This window comes from Dendrobates tinctorius, unplaced genomic scaffold (assembly GCF_039654945.1).
Source record: "Dendrobates tinctorius isolate UK_male_01 unplaced genomic scaffold, ASM3965494v1 ptg000046l, whole genome shotgun sequence".
Classification (NCBI taxonomy): domain Eukaryota; kingdom Metazoa; phylum Chordata; class Amphibia; order Anura; family Dendrobatidae; genus Dendrobates; species Dendrobates tinctorius.
This window is the reverse complement of record NW_027361714.1, coordinates 32,339,187-32,358,220: the sequence shown is the minus strand read 5'-3', so window position 1 is coordinate 32,358,220 and position 19,034 is coordinate 32,339,187. Positions and strand designations below refer to the sequence as shown.

General features: G+C 42.3%; 1 protein-coding gene across 1 annotated transcript in view; it reads left to right on the top strand.

Annotated features, from left to right (window-relative positions):
• The window catches only part of TMEM244 (transmembrane protein 244), a 68,733-nt gene that overhangs the window by 29,171 nt on the left and 20,528 nt on the right, over nt 1-19,034 (top strand). The window contains exon 4 of the mRNA XM_073576134.1: nt 15,776-15,849. Within this exon, the coding sequence (XP_073432235.1) occupies nt 15,776-15,849 (74 nt within the window). The remainder of the gene's footprint in view (nt 1-15,775; nt 15,850-19,034) is intronic.

Here is a 19,034-nt window from a genome sequence, read left to right as displayed (position 1 = left end):
ACCACTTTCTTCTCTGCTCCCCACTGCCCTCTAATGGTCACTCTACAGCACGGCACCCATTTCCTCTTCATTTCAGCGCTTCCATTCCTATGCTGAGCTATCCCTCTGCCTACCACTAAAGGCAGATCTCTCCATCAGGTCCACCTCCCTACATTACTCCTTCCTTTGTCCATTGTCGTCCTCGACAATCTCATCCTTTTCTCCTTGGGGCATGATACTAGGGACCTGACTCCTGTACCCCAGTCTGTCTACACTCTTCCTGTCTTGACGTCCTGTCCTCTTGACTAAGTCGTGTTCGTCATACGTCAAATTCACTGCACACTTTTCCATATTTGCTGAAACACGTTTTTATCAAAACAGATTTTATTTTTTCTTTTACCTCTCTTTCTTTTTCAACACACTAAAATGTAATGTCAACCAGATAGGGATACTCCCCCTTCCTTTGCCATGAGCACCTCCCTGTATGTGTCCCCGCTGTGTCAGGAGAGAGAAGAAAAACATTTCTGTTAACTTGGACGCAGAACTGTCCTATGAATTGCACAATGGTGCATCGAATCCCCAGTAGTCCGGACCATCTCCTGAGGCCGGTGTTCCACCAACTCAGCCAGGGACTCCACGGCCGTGAAGTACCGGGATTCTTGGGGTGTCTCTGTGAGTCCCTTTTACAGGGGCATGTAGTCCTCAGGACAGGCAATCACCGCAATGGCGTAGTAGCCGCGGGGGCAGTACTCCTTATAATAAGAGACTAAGTCTCCCTCCTGTAGAACCCAGCCATGACGGATAGACACCACATTCAAATATACCTTTTCACCAGTGACAAGGTCCCGGATGAATCCATACCCTTTTTCCTGGTTCGCGTGCACCAGCCTCCCGATGGAACGTGGAACCGCCATGCCAGCCTCTCATTTTTCATGCAGCAGCCCCCAGATCTCCTGCTCCCTGCCTTCTTTTTATGGATGACCTCCGCAACCCAAGCGAAGGGTCTGGTATAGGCCGCAGAGTCTGGTGGGCGGGCTTCGGTCGAGGTCGAGGGCGGGCAGAAGTGGCCGCAGGCTCTGGTGGTGAATTGGCCGTAGCAGTCTTTAGCAGTGAAGTTGGCATGGCCACAGGGGAGGCTGCAGCTGGACTCAAGGTGGCCACAGGTTCCGGCAAACCAACCGCAGGCAGGGCCGCAGATGAAGCAACGACCGCTGTTGTGAGTTCATTTTCCCCTTCACCGTTGATATCTGATGAACTCCCTCTTCTGGTGAAGGAAGGTAGTGAGGCTGATTACCAAACACCTGATCTGGTAGATGATGACTGGGTAACAGGAAATTCTGACTGGATATAAGGCAGCCGATGCCCTTCTGAGTCGCTGGTGATTTCTCTGCTGGATTCTTGGAGACCAGTCTGATTCCTGCTTCCCAAAGATAAGTTTTTGCTCTGCTATTGAACTTATTAGTTTTGTTTTGTTTACCTTGCTTTTTGGAGTTCAGCCATCCCCGGTCGGGGGTGTGCTGAGTTCCATTTTTGTCTCTGATCAGTTTTTCTCTTTGCTCTGACTTCAGAATTTACCTGAGTGCTGATATAGTCTTTTTGAAGTCCTAGCGACTTCAGGGCCTGTTTTTCCTATCAGACGGTTGGGACATTTTTTGGTAGGGTTTTTTATGGATTGCAGTCAGCAGCTTTTCTATCCTGTCCTTTTTAGTTAGCTTGGGCCCCATCGTTTTCTCAACCTATCTTTCTATCTGTGTTAGTGTTTTCATCTTGCTTCACCGTCATTATATGTTGGGGGCTGCCTATTGCTTTGGGGTCTGCTCTGGGGCAGTTTAGATTTCCCCTTTCTTTAGGCCTATTTAGTTCTCCGGCTGTGATCGTGGGGTCTAGGGCATCGTAGGAACCCCCGACGGCTACTGTTAGTTGTTGTGGATAGGATCAGGGGTCTGCAATCCGATAACTACCAACCTCTCCGGTTTTCTGGACTTAGCTTGTATTTTTGTTTTTTCCTCCTTCGGTGACTCATTCATAACAGACCACGGCGCGGAGGCCGAGGGCTGATGTCAGGGCCCTGAGATCTATCTGCGACATGGAGCTTGGGGCCGGGGTTTGCCTGGGGTGCTGCCGGCGGGGCCGGGGACACGCTCACCTTCCCAGCCGCGGCGGCTCCCAGCAGGTTTTCCCATTGCTCCTTTCCCGGCCATTGATTTTCACCCCGCCATCCGGCAGGGCCAGCCTCCAGGCCCGACAGTTCCACGGGGAGGCCCCGTAGGCAGGTCTCCCGATGAGTCTCCAGTTCCTGGCGCCACCGCCATTCCAGGTGCCCGATACCCCGACAGCTGCAACGTCTCATTCCGTCCGGGTTCCAGTGGCTGAATGGCGCCAAACAGCCGCAGCAGGTCTCTCCACCCGGGCCACTCCCATTCTTGGGTGGTGTGGAGGTGGGTTTCTCCACCCATCATCCAGGGTCCAACATGAGGGGGCAGTTCTCTCCAGATGAACATCTCTCCCCCCAGGGGTGGATTTGATATAGCCTCGGGTCATCCAGTTTAGTTGTAAAGGCCTGTGTCTGTTTCTTTAGCTGGCAAATCACCACAGACATTTTCAGTTCCAATACCGCTCCGGTTCCTCTGATGGCCTGAACTGAGTCCCAAATTTGTAACCCACAACCAGGCAACTCAAGTCTTTTTATCTTCCTCTGTCGCAGGCTTGCCACTGAAGTTGTAGTATTGGTGGCGGTGATCCAGCCGACTATGCCAAATGTAGGGTTCTGGCCGGACTGGGGTAGAGGAGATGATGAAAGAGATAGGGAGACCAGCAGGGATGGGGGGTGACCCGCTTCTTAGCGTCGACAGACTGGAGACTGAGACAGAAATTGGGTTCAACAGGTCCATTTTTATTCACCACCTTGATGGCGACCTCTGTCATGCATCACAGGACATTCACAGACCATTTGTTCACAGACCCGGATACCTTCACATTCCTAGTTTCACCATCGTGGTGTCCTCTGTGGCTCTCCTCGCTGTGGCTGCCCTAAGCACTTCCACCACAGCGCTTCGCCATTCAATGTACACTGCTACTTGTTACTTTCAGACTGTCTCTGTCTGTCGTTACTGTCCTTTGGGTCACCCCCGTGACTGTCTCTCCTGTCAGATACTCTCTGAGGGCCATCCGCTGCCTTTCACTTCACTTTCTTCTCCGCTCCCCACTGCCCTCTAATGGTCACTCTACAGTACGGCACCCATTTCCTCTTCATCTCAGCGCTTCCATTCCTACGCTGAGCTATCCCTCTGCCTACCACTAAAGGCAGATCTCTCCATCAGGTCCACCTCCCTATAGCATGACAATGAAAAAATGGCTCAGGACATTCGACCATGATCAGCGATATCCAGCGGGGGGCCCGGTCACCGCTATGTGTCACATGTAGCGAGATCGCTGTTGCGTCACAAAATCGGTGACGCATGAGCGATCTCACTAGCGATCTCGCTATGTGAGACGGGGCCTTAAGGGGTAACACTTTACAGGTGTGAAAGAGAGGACCACACTGATCATAATTGCCTACACTTTACAGATGAAAAAGAGTGGACCCTACTGACCAAAAGAGAGAGAACACCCCAGTGACCATAAGAGCTAACTCTCTACAGAACATAGAGACTTACCTAGTGGTACTGGAGATGGAAAATGAATCTACCGTGCAAACTGTGCTGCAATGGGAACCAGTGATCTGTGATAACTCAGATACTGACAACCACTGTGCAAAGTATGATAATCTGTAAGATGTCATAGCTGGAATGCATTATAGGGAAGTCCATGCGGAAACATAAAATGACATCTGCCTGCCCTCTGATGCTTCAGCAGTGTAGGAAATAGTGCTAGGTAAGGTTTTTTTTTTGAGAACTGGAACTGAAAATAAAAATGATTTAATTTGCATGAAACTGCTAATTTCAGGAAATTCTACACAATCTCAATCCTCTGCAGATTGATCCTTTAGAAAAAGAATTCAAAAAAGAGGAAGGAAAAAGAAAGAAACAAAGCCAAGTGAAGTCAAAACATTAAACCAAATTCAGGCCCTGAGAACACCTTTTAAAATCAGTCTGGCTGGTAATCCTATTAGAAGCATGAATTTTATTGAAATGGCCTTTTGCACACAAATCTTTTTTCCAAATACCACACACACACTAGGTTATGAAATGTAATTAGTAAATGTGGTCTGAGTTCACAGATAATAAATTATTCATTCATGTGTGACATTATGCTGATAATCTTTGATTAATTAACATAATGGGTTTGGTTAATTAAATGGTTTCCCTTCTGAAAATTGTAGATCATGACATAAACTGTTTATGACCTCCACAATCTCACTCCATCATAATTACCAAGCTATATAATGTACCATATACAGTACTGTATATCCTAAATAAGTACAAAATTATGCATCTAATGTCTATTGATCTGTGTCTAAAGTCTATTAATATGAAAATATTTGAGGAGACCTGGATATGAATATAGAATACAAATGATAAGAAATTTTTTGTAGTTGAATGAGAGCCATATTTTACATTTGGTTCCACCAAATTTGCAACTCAGTGGAGCCTATTTGATAATCTACAGTAAACACTACACAACATGCTGCATTCAATGAAGCAACATTGTCTGTTTAGTGAGCTAACCATCCTTGTGAGCTGAGGAGATTTGGCCACCACTGATCTGATCTTAGTAGCATATCCTAAAGGTACTGTCACACTAAGCGATATCGCTAGCAATATCGCTATAACTTGTGACGTTATAGCGATATTGCTAGCGACATCGCTGTGTGTGATACTTACCTACGACCCGCTCCTCCGCTGGTTATCGCTGATCGCGCGAGAACGTCCAGGACTGTTTCTCGTCATCAACTTCCTGCGGCGCTTCCTGTGGAGAGACGAGCGACGAGCGTGGAGCCGGGCGGGAGGACGCAGGATCGCCTTGTGTGACAGGTAAGTAGCGACCCCTGTCCCCAGCGATGTCGCTGGTGAGATCTGCCTGTGTGGCAGCTCACTAGCGACCACTTAGCGATGTACCAGCGATCCTGACCGCGTCATATCGCTGGTCGGGATCGCTGGTACATCGCTAAGTGTGACAGCACCTTAAGGATTGGCTATCAGTTTGCAGTGCCAGATAAACCTATTATGTTTTGGAAGACTAAAGGGCCTGTCACACTAAGCGATATTGCTAGCAATATCGCTATAACTTGTGATGTTGTAGTGATATTGCTAGCGATATCGCTGTGTCTGATACTTACCTACGACCCGCTCCCCCGCTGGTTATCGCTGATCGCGCGAGAACATTCAGGACCGCTTCTCGTCGTCAGCTTCCTGCGGCGCTTCCTGTGGAGAGACGAGCGACGAGCGTGGACGCGGGCGGGAGGACGCAGGATCGCCTAGTGTGACAGGTAAGTAGCGACCCCCGTCCCCAGCGATGTCGCTGCTGAGATCTGCCTGTGTGGCAGCTCACTAGCGACCACTTAGCGATGTACCAGCGATCCTGACCGCGTCATATCGCTGGTCGGGATAGCTGGTACATCGCTAAGTGTGACAGTACCTTTTACAAGCATGACATCAAAGTTGCACGCTGTAGCACGTTTTCAGTACTTAAAGGGGTTGTCCCTTTTCAAGAAACTATTGGCTAAATGCCAATTACTTTACTTACCCTCCCCCCTGTCCAGTGCTGTGTCTCCATGGCTTTTCAGGTGTCTGTTGTTTGGCTACAGCTGTGACTTCATGTTGGCAGTGCTGAAACCAATTACTGAGCTCGGCAGTTCATGTCATCAACAGGGCCATGTAGGTTTGGATTTCCTTTTTCATTAATAATAAAGACCTTCATTTAAAAACTGCATTTTGTGTTTAATTGTGTTATGTTTTGTCTAGGATTTGAATTTGTTTGGTGATCTGAAACATTTAAGTGTGACAAATATGGGAAAGAATAGGAATTCAGAAAAGGGAAAACACTTTTTTACACAACTGTACATCCTTTGAGCTAATGATTCGCTACATCTATGTCTACATGATGTCACTGCTGTAGCCAAACAACAGAGCTAAGGAGATATAGTGCTGTAATCAGGAAGGGTAAAGAAAACCTTACTTTTTTATTTTACCACTTATTTACCCTATGACATGGGACAACATTTTTAAGGTTTAGATCTCTTTCTTGTATAGAAAAGGTATAACAGTTACAGTCTAGCTTGGTTCAGAAACTTCATGGGATTATTGCCTTCTTCTGTATTAAAATTTTAGTCTACCTCCATCCTTAAAAGCTATGAAACTATATCATCTTTCTCAAGGAGCCTTATTTTGGTCTTACTCTAACGTTCTATGTAGCAATAGTGATTGTCTTGGGGTCAGTATGCTCTCAAGAGTTCATAATGATAATAATCATTTTATTTATATAGCTCCAACATATTCCGCAGCACTTTACAGATATTATCATCACTGTCCCCGATGGGACTGACAATCTAAATTCTCTATCAGTATGTCTCTGGAATGTGGGAGGAAACCGGAGTATCTGGGGGGAAAACCACGCAAACACGGGGAGAGCATTCAAACACCTTGCAGATGTTGTCCTTGGTAGTATTTGAACCCAGGACCCCAGCGCTGCAAGGCTGCAGTTCTAACCACTGAACATCATGTATATCTAAGCTACTATCTACTATATCCATTGCTAAATATTGTCAGAGTTGAGATTATAAAAGCATATGTTAATTATCATTATTTTCAAATCTACCCTTAATATTTCTTAAAGAAGATATTTGGTTTATAGAGTAATATTGGTACAAAGCCTAATTGGCAAAAATGTGTAAATCTGTCAACTTGGAAAAAAGCAAACATAATTAGACTAATTAAAAGGATTGTTTAAGGGTATGTGAATGCCTTTGCCTTCCTTTATTAAAAAAAGATGAGTGAAAATAAAATCTGTATTCAGTGAATAACCTTTGCCATAGATTTTACCCCGAAGATGGTTTGCACGTTAATGACAGGGCCAATTTTTACACTTCTGACTACTGACTTTATGAGGTAATAACTCTGGTACGCTTCAACTCTGGAATGCTTCAATGGATCCCATTGATTCTGAGAATATTTTTTAATGATATATTGCACTTCATGATAGTGGCAAAAAATATTTTTTATAGGACTGAAGTTTCATACCCTTAAATCACAGAGATAATTCACAGAAAATAGTTAATAAGTAACATTTCCCACATGTCTACTTTACATCAGCACAATTTTTGATCCAACATTTTTTTTTGTTAGGGAGTTATAAAAGTTAAAATTTGACCTGCGGATCTCGGGTTTGCCAAATGGTTTGACGAATGTACCCCATTAGATGCAACGGGAGGCAAAACCTAACACATAGACAACACCTTAAGGGTGACAAAATGCTTCCCAAACAGCTAAAATTAGGGGCAGACACCAACAAAAGTGGCATCAATTGACCCACAGTAGAAATTTGCAAATGACGCAGCAGCAATCTGCCATGGGCCATGTATGAGGTGTCAGGGCCTGGCCCATAATTTACAGATTGGAATTGAAGTTTCAATGAGGACCTGGTGGTTAAAGGAGTGGTGTAAGCCTTCTTAGCTGGGAGACCTCCCACCTCATGCAACACCTCCAACTTTTTTTTTATTCCTGCCATACTCAGATGGCACAAACATCAGTTTTATAGACTACTATTGATAGAAAAATAAAAACATTAGTAACACAGGTAGTTGACTGATCAATTGACCAACAGTAGAATCTGTTATAATGGCACACAAGCAGTAAGCTATGGGCCATGCATGAGGTATCAGCATCTGGCCAAGTATTAACAGCTTTGAATTGAAGTTTCAATTAAGACGAGGTGGGTGAGTAATTGGTGTAAGTCTGCTGTGCAACATGCAACATATTAAATGTGATTTTTGATCAACCACATTCAGATAGTACAAATATCAGCTTGGTATACTACAAAGGTTATAAAAATTTAAGGATAGTAACACAGGTAGTTGACAGAAAGTAATTGCAGGTCTGGGGATCTGGGAACCCTACTGCTCCAGGCAACACACATGAACGAGACCAAATTTGGAGTACAAACATTTCTCAAAATTATTGACACACACCATTAAAGTGTTATCAATATCAAAGAGTAAAAATATTATGATTGCATAGTTTTTTTAAAACTTCAGTTACTGTACGGTCTACTCGACTCCCTTTCTTTGGCAGCTGCATAGCGGTATTATTATTTATTGATATAGTGCCATTTATGTGAAAAGGGTATACAGAATAAAAACAAGTACAATAATCTTAAACAATAGAAGTAGACTGCTACTGGAGGAGAGAGGACCCTGCCCGTGAGGGATCACAGTCTACAAAGGATGAGTGAGGATGCAGTAGGTGCTTCCGCAGCGGTATGGTGGAGCGATGGTTATTGTAGGTTGTTGGCTTGTCAGAAGAGGTATTTCTTCTGGCTCGTTTTGAAGGTTCCTATGGTAGGTGAGATTATGATATGTCGAGGGACACAGTTCCAGAGTAGAAGAGATGTAAGGGAGAAATCTAGTATGCCATTGTGGGAACAGGAGGTAAAAGCAGAGTAGAGAAGGAGAGCTTGTGAGGATCGGAAGTTGCGTGCAGGTAAGTATCAGGAGTCTAGGTCATAGATGTATGGAGGAGACAGGTTTTAGATCACTTTAAATGCCAAACTTAGGGTTCAGAACCAAAGTCTCTGTGCATTGGAGAGCCAGTGCAGGTATTGACAGAGGGGAGGAGCTGAGAAATAGTGGGGAGTCAGGTGGATTAGGCGGGCACTAGAGTTTAAGATAGATTGGATGGATGTGATAGTGTTAGAAGGGAGGCCACAGAGCAGGGTGTTGCAGTGAGTCAAAGCGGGAGATGATGAGGACCTGCACTAGTGTTTTTGCAGTTTCATGGTTGAGGAATCTGCTTATCCGAATGATATTTGTGAGTTGGAGTCAGCAGGAAGGGTAAAGGGCAAAGGGCTTAGATCTTTGATTTGAAGAATAGATCACAGTCAAGACATTGATTTTCAAGGATAAGTACAGTGAGGAAAAAAGTATTTAGTCAGCCACCAAGTGTGCAGGTTCTCCCACTTAAAAAAAAGAGACAGGCCTATAATTGACATCATAGGTAGACCTCAACTATGAGAGTCAAAATGAGAAAACAAATCCAGAAAATCACCTTGTCTGATTTGACAAGATTTATTTTGCAAATTATGGTGGAAAATAAGTATTTGATCATTAAGAAAAGTTCATCTCAATATTTTGTAATATATCCTTTGTTGGCAATGACAGAGGTCAAATGTTTTCTGTAAGTCTTCACAAGTTTGGCACATAGTGTTGGTGTTATGTTGGCCCATTCCTCCATGCAGATCTCCTTTAGAGCAGTGATGTCTTTGGCCTGTCGCTGGGCAGCATGGATTTTCAAATCCCTCCAAAGGTTTTCTATGGGGTTGAGATCTGGAGACAGGCTAAGCCACTCCAGGACCTTCATTTGCTTCTTACGAAGCCACTCCTTCGCTGCCCTGGCAGTGTGCTTGGGATCATTATCATGCTAAAATTCCCATCCACGTTTCATCTTCAATGCCCTTGCTGATGGAATGAGGTTTACACTCAAAATCTCACAATACATGACCCCATTCATTCTTTGATGTACACGGATCAGTCGTCCTGGTCCCTTTGCAGAGAAACATCCCCAAAGCATGATGTTTTCACCCCCATGCTTCACAGTAGGTATGATGTTCTTTGGATGCAACTTAGCATTCTGTTTCCTCCAAAAATGATGAATTTTGTTTCTACCAAACTGTTCTAGTTTGGTTTCATCAGACCATATGACATTCTCCCAATACTCTTCTGGATAATCCAAATGCTCTCTAGCAAACTTCAGACGGTCAATCTTCAGACGGGCCTTAAAATGTAATGGCTTAAGCACACAAAAAGGGTCGCTGATGTCATGAAACATCGTCCCCGGAAGAAGCTGTGGGCAAAACGCGCGTCGGGGCGAGGGGGGACACATGGATCACTTTCCAGGACTCTTGGCAACCTTTCCAGGTATAATTTATGGCGGTCTTATTAGCGGTTACCTTAATGGGAGTCTGATTCTTTATATGTGTTTCTGGGCTAAGTTAATCTCTCTTTGAGAAATTTTAGTGCCATTCTATGCAACACAATCAGCCTGCCTTTATTATCATTGGTAAATATGGACCTGGTGCAATATGTGATCTTATATTATTTTTGATATATTTTGGTATTTAAAATTATCTATGCAGTGATACTTTGGTGCCCCCTTCTGGTTGCACTGTTTTTGCATATATTCTGTTCCATACTTTTATGCATATTTTAATTCAATATTAATACAATTTATAATTTATTCTATGCGTTTTTTCTTTGATCTATTCTTTGGGTTTATTGTTTCATGACATCAGCGACCCTTTTTATGTGCTCATGTTTCTTGAAGTGCCATATGTTGAATATAATTTTGGGACTAATTTTGTGTCTATCATGTAATGGCTTAAGCAGGTGGACATGTGTGGCACTGCAGGATCTGAATCCCTGGTGGCATAGTGTGTTACTGACGGTAGCCTTTGTTAGGGTGGTCTTAGCTCTATGCAAGTCATTCACTAGGTCACCAGTGTGGTTCTGGAATTTTTGCTCACTGTTCCTGTGATCATTTTGACTCCATGGGGTGAGATCTTGCATGGAGCCCCAGATTGAAGGAGATATCACTAGTCTTGTATGTCTTACATTTTCTTATTATTGCTCCAACAGTTGATTTCATCACACCAAGCTGCTTGGCTATTGCAGATTCATTCTTCCCAGCCTGGTGCAGGGCTACAATTTTGTTTCTGGTGTCCTTCGATAGCTCTTTGGTCTTCACCATAGTAGAGTTTAGAGTGTGACTGTTTGAGGTTGTGGATAGATGTCTTTTATACTGATAACAACAAGTTCAAACAGGTGCTATTACTACAGGTAATGAGTAGAGGGTTTATGAGTCTCTTAAAGAAGAAGTTAGTTACAGGTCTGTGTGAGCCAGAAATCTTGCATGTTTATTAGGTGACCAAATACTTATTTTCCGCCATAATTTGAAAAATAAATCTTGCCAAATCAGACAAGGTGATTTTCTGGATTTGCTTTATTTTGACTCTCATAGTTATGGTCTACCTATGATGTTAATTACAGGCCTCTCACATCTTTTTAAGTGGGCAAACTTGCACAATTGGTGGCTGACTAAATACTTTTTTTTTACATTGTAAGTTGAGGGGGTTGAATGAGATGGTGGAAAGATGAAGAATTCGGTTTTATCCATGTTAAGTTTTAGAAACTGTGCAGAGAAGAAAGATGAAGTAGAAGAATGACATTGTGGGATTCCGGTAAGTAAGGAGGTGATATCATATCCAGAGAGGTAGATCTGTGTCATCATCATAGTGGTGATAATAAAAGCCGTGAGACTCTATGAGCTGTCCCAGGCTGAAGGATTAGATGGAGTGGAGCAGGGGTCCTAAAACTGAATCTTAGGGGGTACTGACACATAGGGAGCGAGATGAGGAGGTGTGAGTGGGAGACATTGAATGTCTTGTCTGTTTGGTATGAAAAGAACCAAGCTAGGGCCAAGTCTGTGATGACCAGAGATGAGACAGTCTGTAGTAGGAGGGAATGGTCCACTGTGTTGAAGGCAGATGACACGTCCAGGAGGAGGAGGACAAGTAGTGTCACTTGGATTTGGCAGTTAGTGGGTCGTTGTTGATTTTTGACAGAGCAGTTTCAATGAAATGGTGCTGTTAGAAGCCAAATTATAAGTGATCAAATAAGGAGCAGGAGGATAGATTTTAGAACAGTTCAAAATGGATGCGATATCGGAGAGCGATGAAGCAAGCAGGAGGATGACGCTGCAAGAAGATGGGAGGAGATGGACCCGGACCTGCAACACCCATCGGACCAGACCACATCGGACTGCCCTCCTGGGTGAGTATAATAAAATTTATTTTTCTTATCTTGCAGGTTGGAAAAGGGGGTTTTCTACAGCATTATAGAATGCTGTAGATAAGCCTTGAAAGGCAGTGGCTGCATCTTATAGCAACCAAAACAGGTGACAGGTTCCCTATAAGCTACAAATGCTGCTCCAAGCTCTGTCCTGTCCCAAGTTGAAATGTGAAATGTGGCCTGTTGGCTGGAGCACGCAAGTAGCACTTCTATACTGAAATGTAGCCTGCTTTCTGTAGCACACTATTACTCAAAACAATTTAGATTCAGAAATGTGTACCCCTGGCTAGAGAACAACTAGTAGCACTAAATATTTATATACCTAAATGTGGCTCTATGTTTCAGGAACATGCTATTAGCACTAGCAATTTTTATTTTCAAATGTGGATTCACGCATGGCCAAAATATTACCAGTACAAAATATTTTTCTGGAGAAATGTGGCCTTACATCTGGACAACAGTATTACCACAAAGAATTTATATTTTGAAATGTGGACTCCTGAGTAGGCCAAAATATTAACAGCACAACATATTATTCTGCCAAAATGTGGATTTTTTTCACGACAACGGTATTAGCACAAGAAATTTGAATTTTCATATGCGGCCTTCTGATTTGCCACTGAAACACAGTTTCAGCACAAACTATTTGGATTAGCTAATTGGGCCTTGTGGCTGTGTAAGGGAATGGAAAATGTTATGGATCTATCTTTTATCTCTTTCTCGTATTTTACTGGTACTGCTACATGTGTATTACCATTATGTGTGTGTCACATAGGTACTGCTACACTATTATGTGTATTACCTTAAAGGATAAAAGAGTAATGTATATTTAAGTTAATGCTATGTATAACTACTGTTGTAGTTGTAGGGAAAGCGTAGTACTCCAGTTAGGCCACTAGATGGGGGTGGAGCGCATACTCAGGTTGTAAATAGTTAAAGTAGGAGGAGCTAAATGTCGTTATGCTGGGTAACAGCTGAGATTTGAATCAGTTGGGAGGGAGCTCCCTGACAGGGCAGTCAGCTCTGTAACATTAAAGACATGGACCCAGCCATCCAGGGCCTGATGGCAACAGATGACAACACTGCAGAACATAGCAATGCAGATCACAGCCACACAGGTCACAGCAGCGCAGTACATGGCAGTGCATAATGACTGTACTACAGATGGTAGTGAGACAGTTGGCAGCGGTACGTGTTGTGAACTCTCTCGATTTGACTTCTGAGTCGGGGCCCCCTCTGGTGGTTACTGTGGGTAGTGGAGATGGCCGAAGTCCGCCACCTGACGACGATGATTGGAAATCTGGGGTTACTGACTGGAGTATTTAAGGGAGCAGGCTTCCTTCAGTGGCTGCTGGTGATTAGTTTCTCCCTGTGCATTCTGAGGTCTGTTGTCTCCTGCCTGATCCTGCATTTTTCAGTTAAGCTGTTCATTTGCTAATCCTTTGCATCTTATCTGGTTTTGCCTCTTTCTTCTTTGCTGTGAGGGTTCAACGAGCTCCCTGCTGGGGCTGTGCTAGACCCCACTCCATATGTTACAGCTTGTGTCAGTTTGTTCAGTCCCCTGTTATATTAGTCTCTTTTGCTTTGCTGCCAGCTCTCATCAGAATGCTGATATAGTGGAGGAGAGGTCATGAGACCTCAGTGTTTTTTGTACATTAGACGTGTTGGATTTTTTAGGGTTTTTTGCGTGATTGCAGTGTCTTTCCTTTCCTATCTAGTCAGTTTGGGCCCCATCATTTGCTCAGTCTATTTTCTGCCTGGGTTTGTGTCTCTTCTTGTCTCACTGACAATATAATTTTGAGGACTTTCTATTCCTTTGGGGTTCTACTCCGGGGCAGTTTAGATTTCACCTTTCTTGCTTCAGGCTTAGTTAGCTCTCCGGCTGTGCCGAGGCATCTAGGGCATCATATTTACGCCCCACGGCTAAAGCTAGTTGTGCTGTAAGGATTAGGGTCTGCAATCCACTAAGTTACCAACCTTTCTGGTTTCCTGGTGGCCTAGCCTATTCCTGCCATCCTCCTCAGTGACCAGTTCATAACAGGTACGGCAGCACAGATCACTCACTATGACGCAGCTTGCTACATGGGCAGACGCCTTTTTGTCTGAGGTGAAACAGACAGGGGAATTCCCAAAAGTGGTGAAGCTGGACAGAGAGGATGCGGTGATGCTGAACGGGACGTCCCAGAGATATGCTGAAGGAAGACAGAGAGAGCATAGGGAAAGTGACAGAATTGTGCACTGTGGAATCTGAGGTAACCACTGTAAAGAAAATGGATGAGCTGTGTAAAAAAATGAGTAAAGCTGTTATTGTTAAAGTTGAACGGGGCTGTGACTCTGTTTGTTCCACATCATCTGAGGAGAACGTGCAGCGCATTACAGAAAGCCCTGAGAAGAATGGAGCTGCAGGTATGCTGACAGGAAGCTGCCATGTCTATGTGAGGGGAGGCCAGGACACCGTTGCTCTGGAGTCCTCTGCCACGACTACGGTTCTGACCGACCCTTACAGCTGCATCACTATATTAGGCCTAGAAATTTTTAAGTGGAAATCTGGCCTTCTGATTTGCCACTGAAAAACAATTTTAGCACAAACAATGTGGAGTAGCTAATTGGGCCTCGTTGCTGCACCGCTATATTAAGCCTAAACATTTCAACGTGGAAATCTGTCCTTCTGATTTGCCACTGAAACACAGTTTTAGCACGAACGATTTGGAGTAGCTTATTGGGTCTCTTGGCTGCACCACTATATTAGGCCTAACGATTTTTAAGTGGAAATCTGGGATTCTGATTTGCCACTGAAACACAGTTTTAGCACAAACGATTTGGAGTAGCAAACGGGGCTTCAAGAGACTGCCACACAGTTCTTGCACAGTGTACTTCTATGCTGTAAGATTGATTTTACACAGGATAAGTTCACTTTTAGCAGCACCAGGAGAGACTTCTCTGCACTGTGACACTGACCAAATTGTGTCAGCAAAACAAGATGTCCGCTTTTTATATGGTCAGAGACATGTGACTTAGGCAACCATATCATGATGTTGTGGATGGTTTCAGCGCCCTGATTGGTTTCTGGAATTAACACATAAAGTTAACTGAAAAAAAGCATGCGTGCCTGTAATCTCTTCAAACGCTCCTTTAATCTTTCGACACCCCCTCCCCGCTGCTCATCATACAGCACCACTATCCTGGCCAAAGTTATACAAAAGCATTAGTGGAAACGCGATGATTTACCAAACTGTGACCAACATTTGCCGAATGCGAGTGAAAGCGAACACGAACCAGAATATGATATGTTCGTGCAGAATTTGAAATTGGCAAATGTTTTCCGAACAAGTTTGCTCAGCTTTATTTAATAGTTGAATGGGAATATCATTTAGTTACAATGCAGTAGCAATGATAGAGTTCATGGTTCTATGGCATTGTATGGGCTCTGTACAATGTAATATTTGGCCACCTTGGTTTTTGTATAATGCACTTTGGTAAAGAACAGTATGGAAGTAATATTTAACCATTGTAGAGTAGTTATATTTGGTCCCAGTATATAGTAGTTGTTTTATATACTGTACGGTATATCATTTTTTTTTTGTGTGTGTGAATGTTGGGAGGGATATTCTTTGGAACTTATGCCCCTCAGTCTTTTAAAACCCTGTAATATCAATTGAATGTTAGTGCATAATTCCAGTCTTTTTAAAATGTAATCATTTTCAAGAAACAATCGATTTGAAACTAGCATATAAAATGAAATGTACTTAAATCTGTATGTTCCTGTAAATTATTTATTTTTTCTCTTCTGATTTACAGATTGGATAGCTTTGATGAACTTGGACCTTTTGATTTTAACACATCTCCTTCCTGGGCAAATAAAAAGTACTTGGGTAGTATTTTTTATCATTTTATATATTTATAGTTTTAATCATATCTGCAATGATATGCATTTACAGAAGTATAAATGTTAAGCTTGAAGTCTGTATGTTTCCTGCCATAGCAGGGAAATAAGTCAGCCATTCTAATCTGTATGATATTAACCTCTTAATGACTGTAGTGCTTGGGTTTCAAGTTTTTTTCTTGATTTTCTATAAGTTTTATTTTTCCACCAATTCAGCCATTATATTCACTCTTTTTGCATTTTGAAGAACACACTGTACAACAAAAACATCCTGTGGGTCAGCATGACTTAGACAATACCATACTTAAGTAATTTTTTTATGATTTACTATTTTTTCATAATAAATTACTATTAAAAAAATATTTGTGTGGCCATGTTCTAAAAGCTATAATTATCCATTTTCATTTGACAGAGCAATATGAGGCCTTAATTTTGGAGTATGAGTTGTAGTTTTGCATTATATAGATATATTGAGGTACATATGACTTTTTAATCACTTTTTATTCCATTCTTTTGGGGAACTGTAAATTAACCCCTTCCCAATATTGGACATACCAGTGCATCCTATTTTGCAGTATATTCCCACAAATGGACGTACATGGTTGCCGCCGGGAGCTCAGCTTAAGTGATAGCTGAGCCCCGGCTATCACAGGCAGTGGGGGTGTCCGCACCAACCTTGGCTGTTTAAACTTCTAAATGCTGCAATCAATAGCAATCGCAGCATTTAGAAAGCTGGGAGAGGGAAGAGGCTCTATCTCTCGTTCAATGGGCACCCCCATGACAAGCTGCCAATCGTTGCCATATCAACCCAACGTCAAATGATGACCTGCCAGGAACATGGTCTAAAAAATGTTCGGTCAGTGTATACTAACTGGTATAATGCATTGCAGTGTTGATGCATTGCAATGCGTAATACCAGTAATCAGTGTCATAAAAGATAAAGTCCCATAGAAACATTAAGTTAAAAAGTTGAAAAAATGTGTAAAAATATATTTTTAAAACTCACCAAATTAAGAACAACAAAAAAGAAAAAAAAATATTATACCGATAAATACGCATATTTATTTAAAAAAAAAAGTATACATATTTGGCATTGCCACATCTTGAACGACCTGACCTGTAAAACTGTCACACTAGATATCTCATTCAGTAAACAACGCAAAAAAAAATAAAAAAAAAAAACTGGCAAAAAACCTGTTTTTTCATCATACCTACCGCCAAACGAAAAGTGAAATAAAACACAATCAAAAAGATGAATATTGATAAAAATGATATAGCTGAAAACACTATCATCCCTCACAAAAAACATGCTGCCATACAGCTCCATCAGTTAAAAAACGAAATAATTATAGCTCTCAAAATACAACAATGCAAAAACAGCTATTATTTCTAAAAAATAGTTTTTATTGTGTAAAAGCGGCAACACACAAAAAAATAATTTTTATTACACAGTCAATGGCATAAAGAACCCCATAAAACAAACCTTGAGTTGATGTTTTTGTTCTTTCTGCCTCCCAAAAATCAGAATAGAAAGCGATCAAAAACTGCTAGGTGTCCAAAAATGCTACAAATCAAAATCTCAACTCAATACAAAAAGGGTGAGGGAACAAGAGGCGCAATAGTGCCCTATCACTAGTGACACTACGATGTGAGTGGTGTAATGCAGTACCACTCACCTATTCCAGTTGTGTGACCCACAACTGGCTTGAAGACATAACACAGTATCAGCTGCTGCAGGACCTCCACCGACCACTCCAACGTGGAAAAACTGGCAGAGAATATGGGAAGCCAGGTGTGCCACAGTCCGCGCTGCTGAGTCCACAAAATCACCAGTAAAATGATATGAAGACCTTCATAAAAATTGCAGTGGAAACATTGCCAAAGTATCCAGACATAGTAATAACTTTTCGATTAGAATTCTCTGTAGTTTCAATGCTTCATCTTTCAGAGAAATGTTCTGCTTGTCCCCTTATGTTGTGAGGTCAAGAAACTTTTCAAAAGCACTTTGAAAAGTTTCTTGACCTCACAACATAAGGGGACAAGCAGAACATTTCTCTGAAAGATGAAGCATTGAAACTACAGAGAATTCTAATCGAAAAGTTATTACTATGTCTGGATACTTTGGCAATGTTTCCACTGCAATTTTTATGAAGGTCTTCATATCATTTTACTGGAGATTTTGTGGACTCAGCAGCGCGGACTGTGGCACACCTTGCTTCCCATATTCTCTGGCAAAATCTCAACTCGTCCCATAAAAAACAAGCCCCCACATGATTCTGGAGGCAGAAGTATAGAAAAATTATAGCTTTAAAAATATAGCGATACAAAAACTTTTCTTTGGAAAAAAAAGTCTTTTTATAGTGTGTGATAGAAGCCAAACAGAAAAAAATATATAGATCTGGTGTTGCTGTAATCCCAAAGAATAAAGTTGTCTTATCACTGATACCACATGAAAAATGGCATAAAAAATAAACAGAACAAATTGTTGACCTGCTGTTGATTTGTTCATTCTGCCTCCCAAAGATTGCAGTTTTTCACATTTATCCTGGCTCCGTGCTTAAGTTTCTATGTAAATCTTATTAATACGTTATTCAGACTGAAACCCCAATGTAAGATTCCCTATGATGAGGCACATGGTGACACTGTGGATGCCATCTGTTCTATGATACGGTGGTGTCAGTATTTTTAAGTGTGCATAAAAGTGCATTCAACCATAGTTTTGTGCACCTCTGAAAAGAAGGACACCACTGAACAGAGGCCAGACGGAAACTAGAGAAACTCAGCTGCCTCCTTATAGTGAATGGATCACTTGGGGGTTTCATCTGAATCATGTCACTTGGAGATTTAATTGGAAACCTCAAAGTAGGTGCTCAGCATAGAGTGCAGGATAAATGAGAAGCAAATGTTTTTCAAAATGTTCCCAATAAAAGCTTCAACAAAATCCACATAAAAGCAAGTCTCCACTCAAGTCCATCATCTGTCAATAGAGGTATTCCACATTACTGGTAGCACAAAGGCTCTAGAAATGCACAATGACTCCTCATCCCCCAAAAGAAATCCAGCTAATTCTGCATTCCAAAATTCAAATGCCCCCCCTTCTGAGCTCCCTGGTGTGCCTAAACCATATTATAGGTCCACATATTTGGCATTTCTGTAGCAATGAGAGCCCACCTA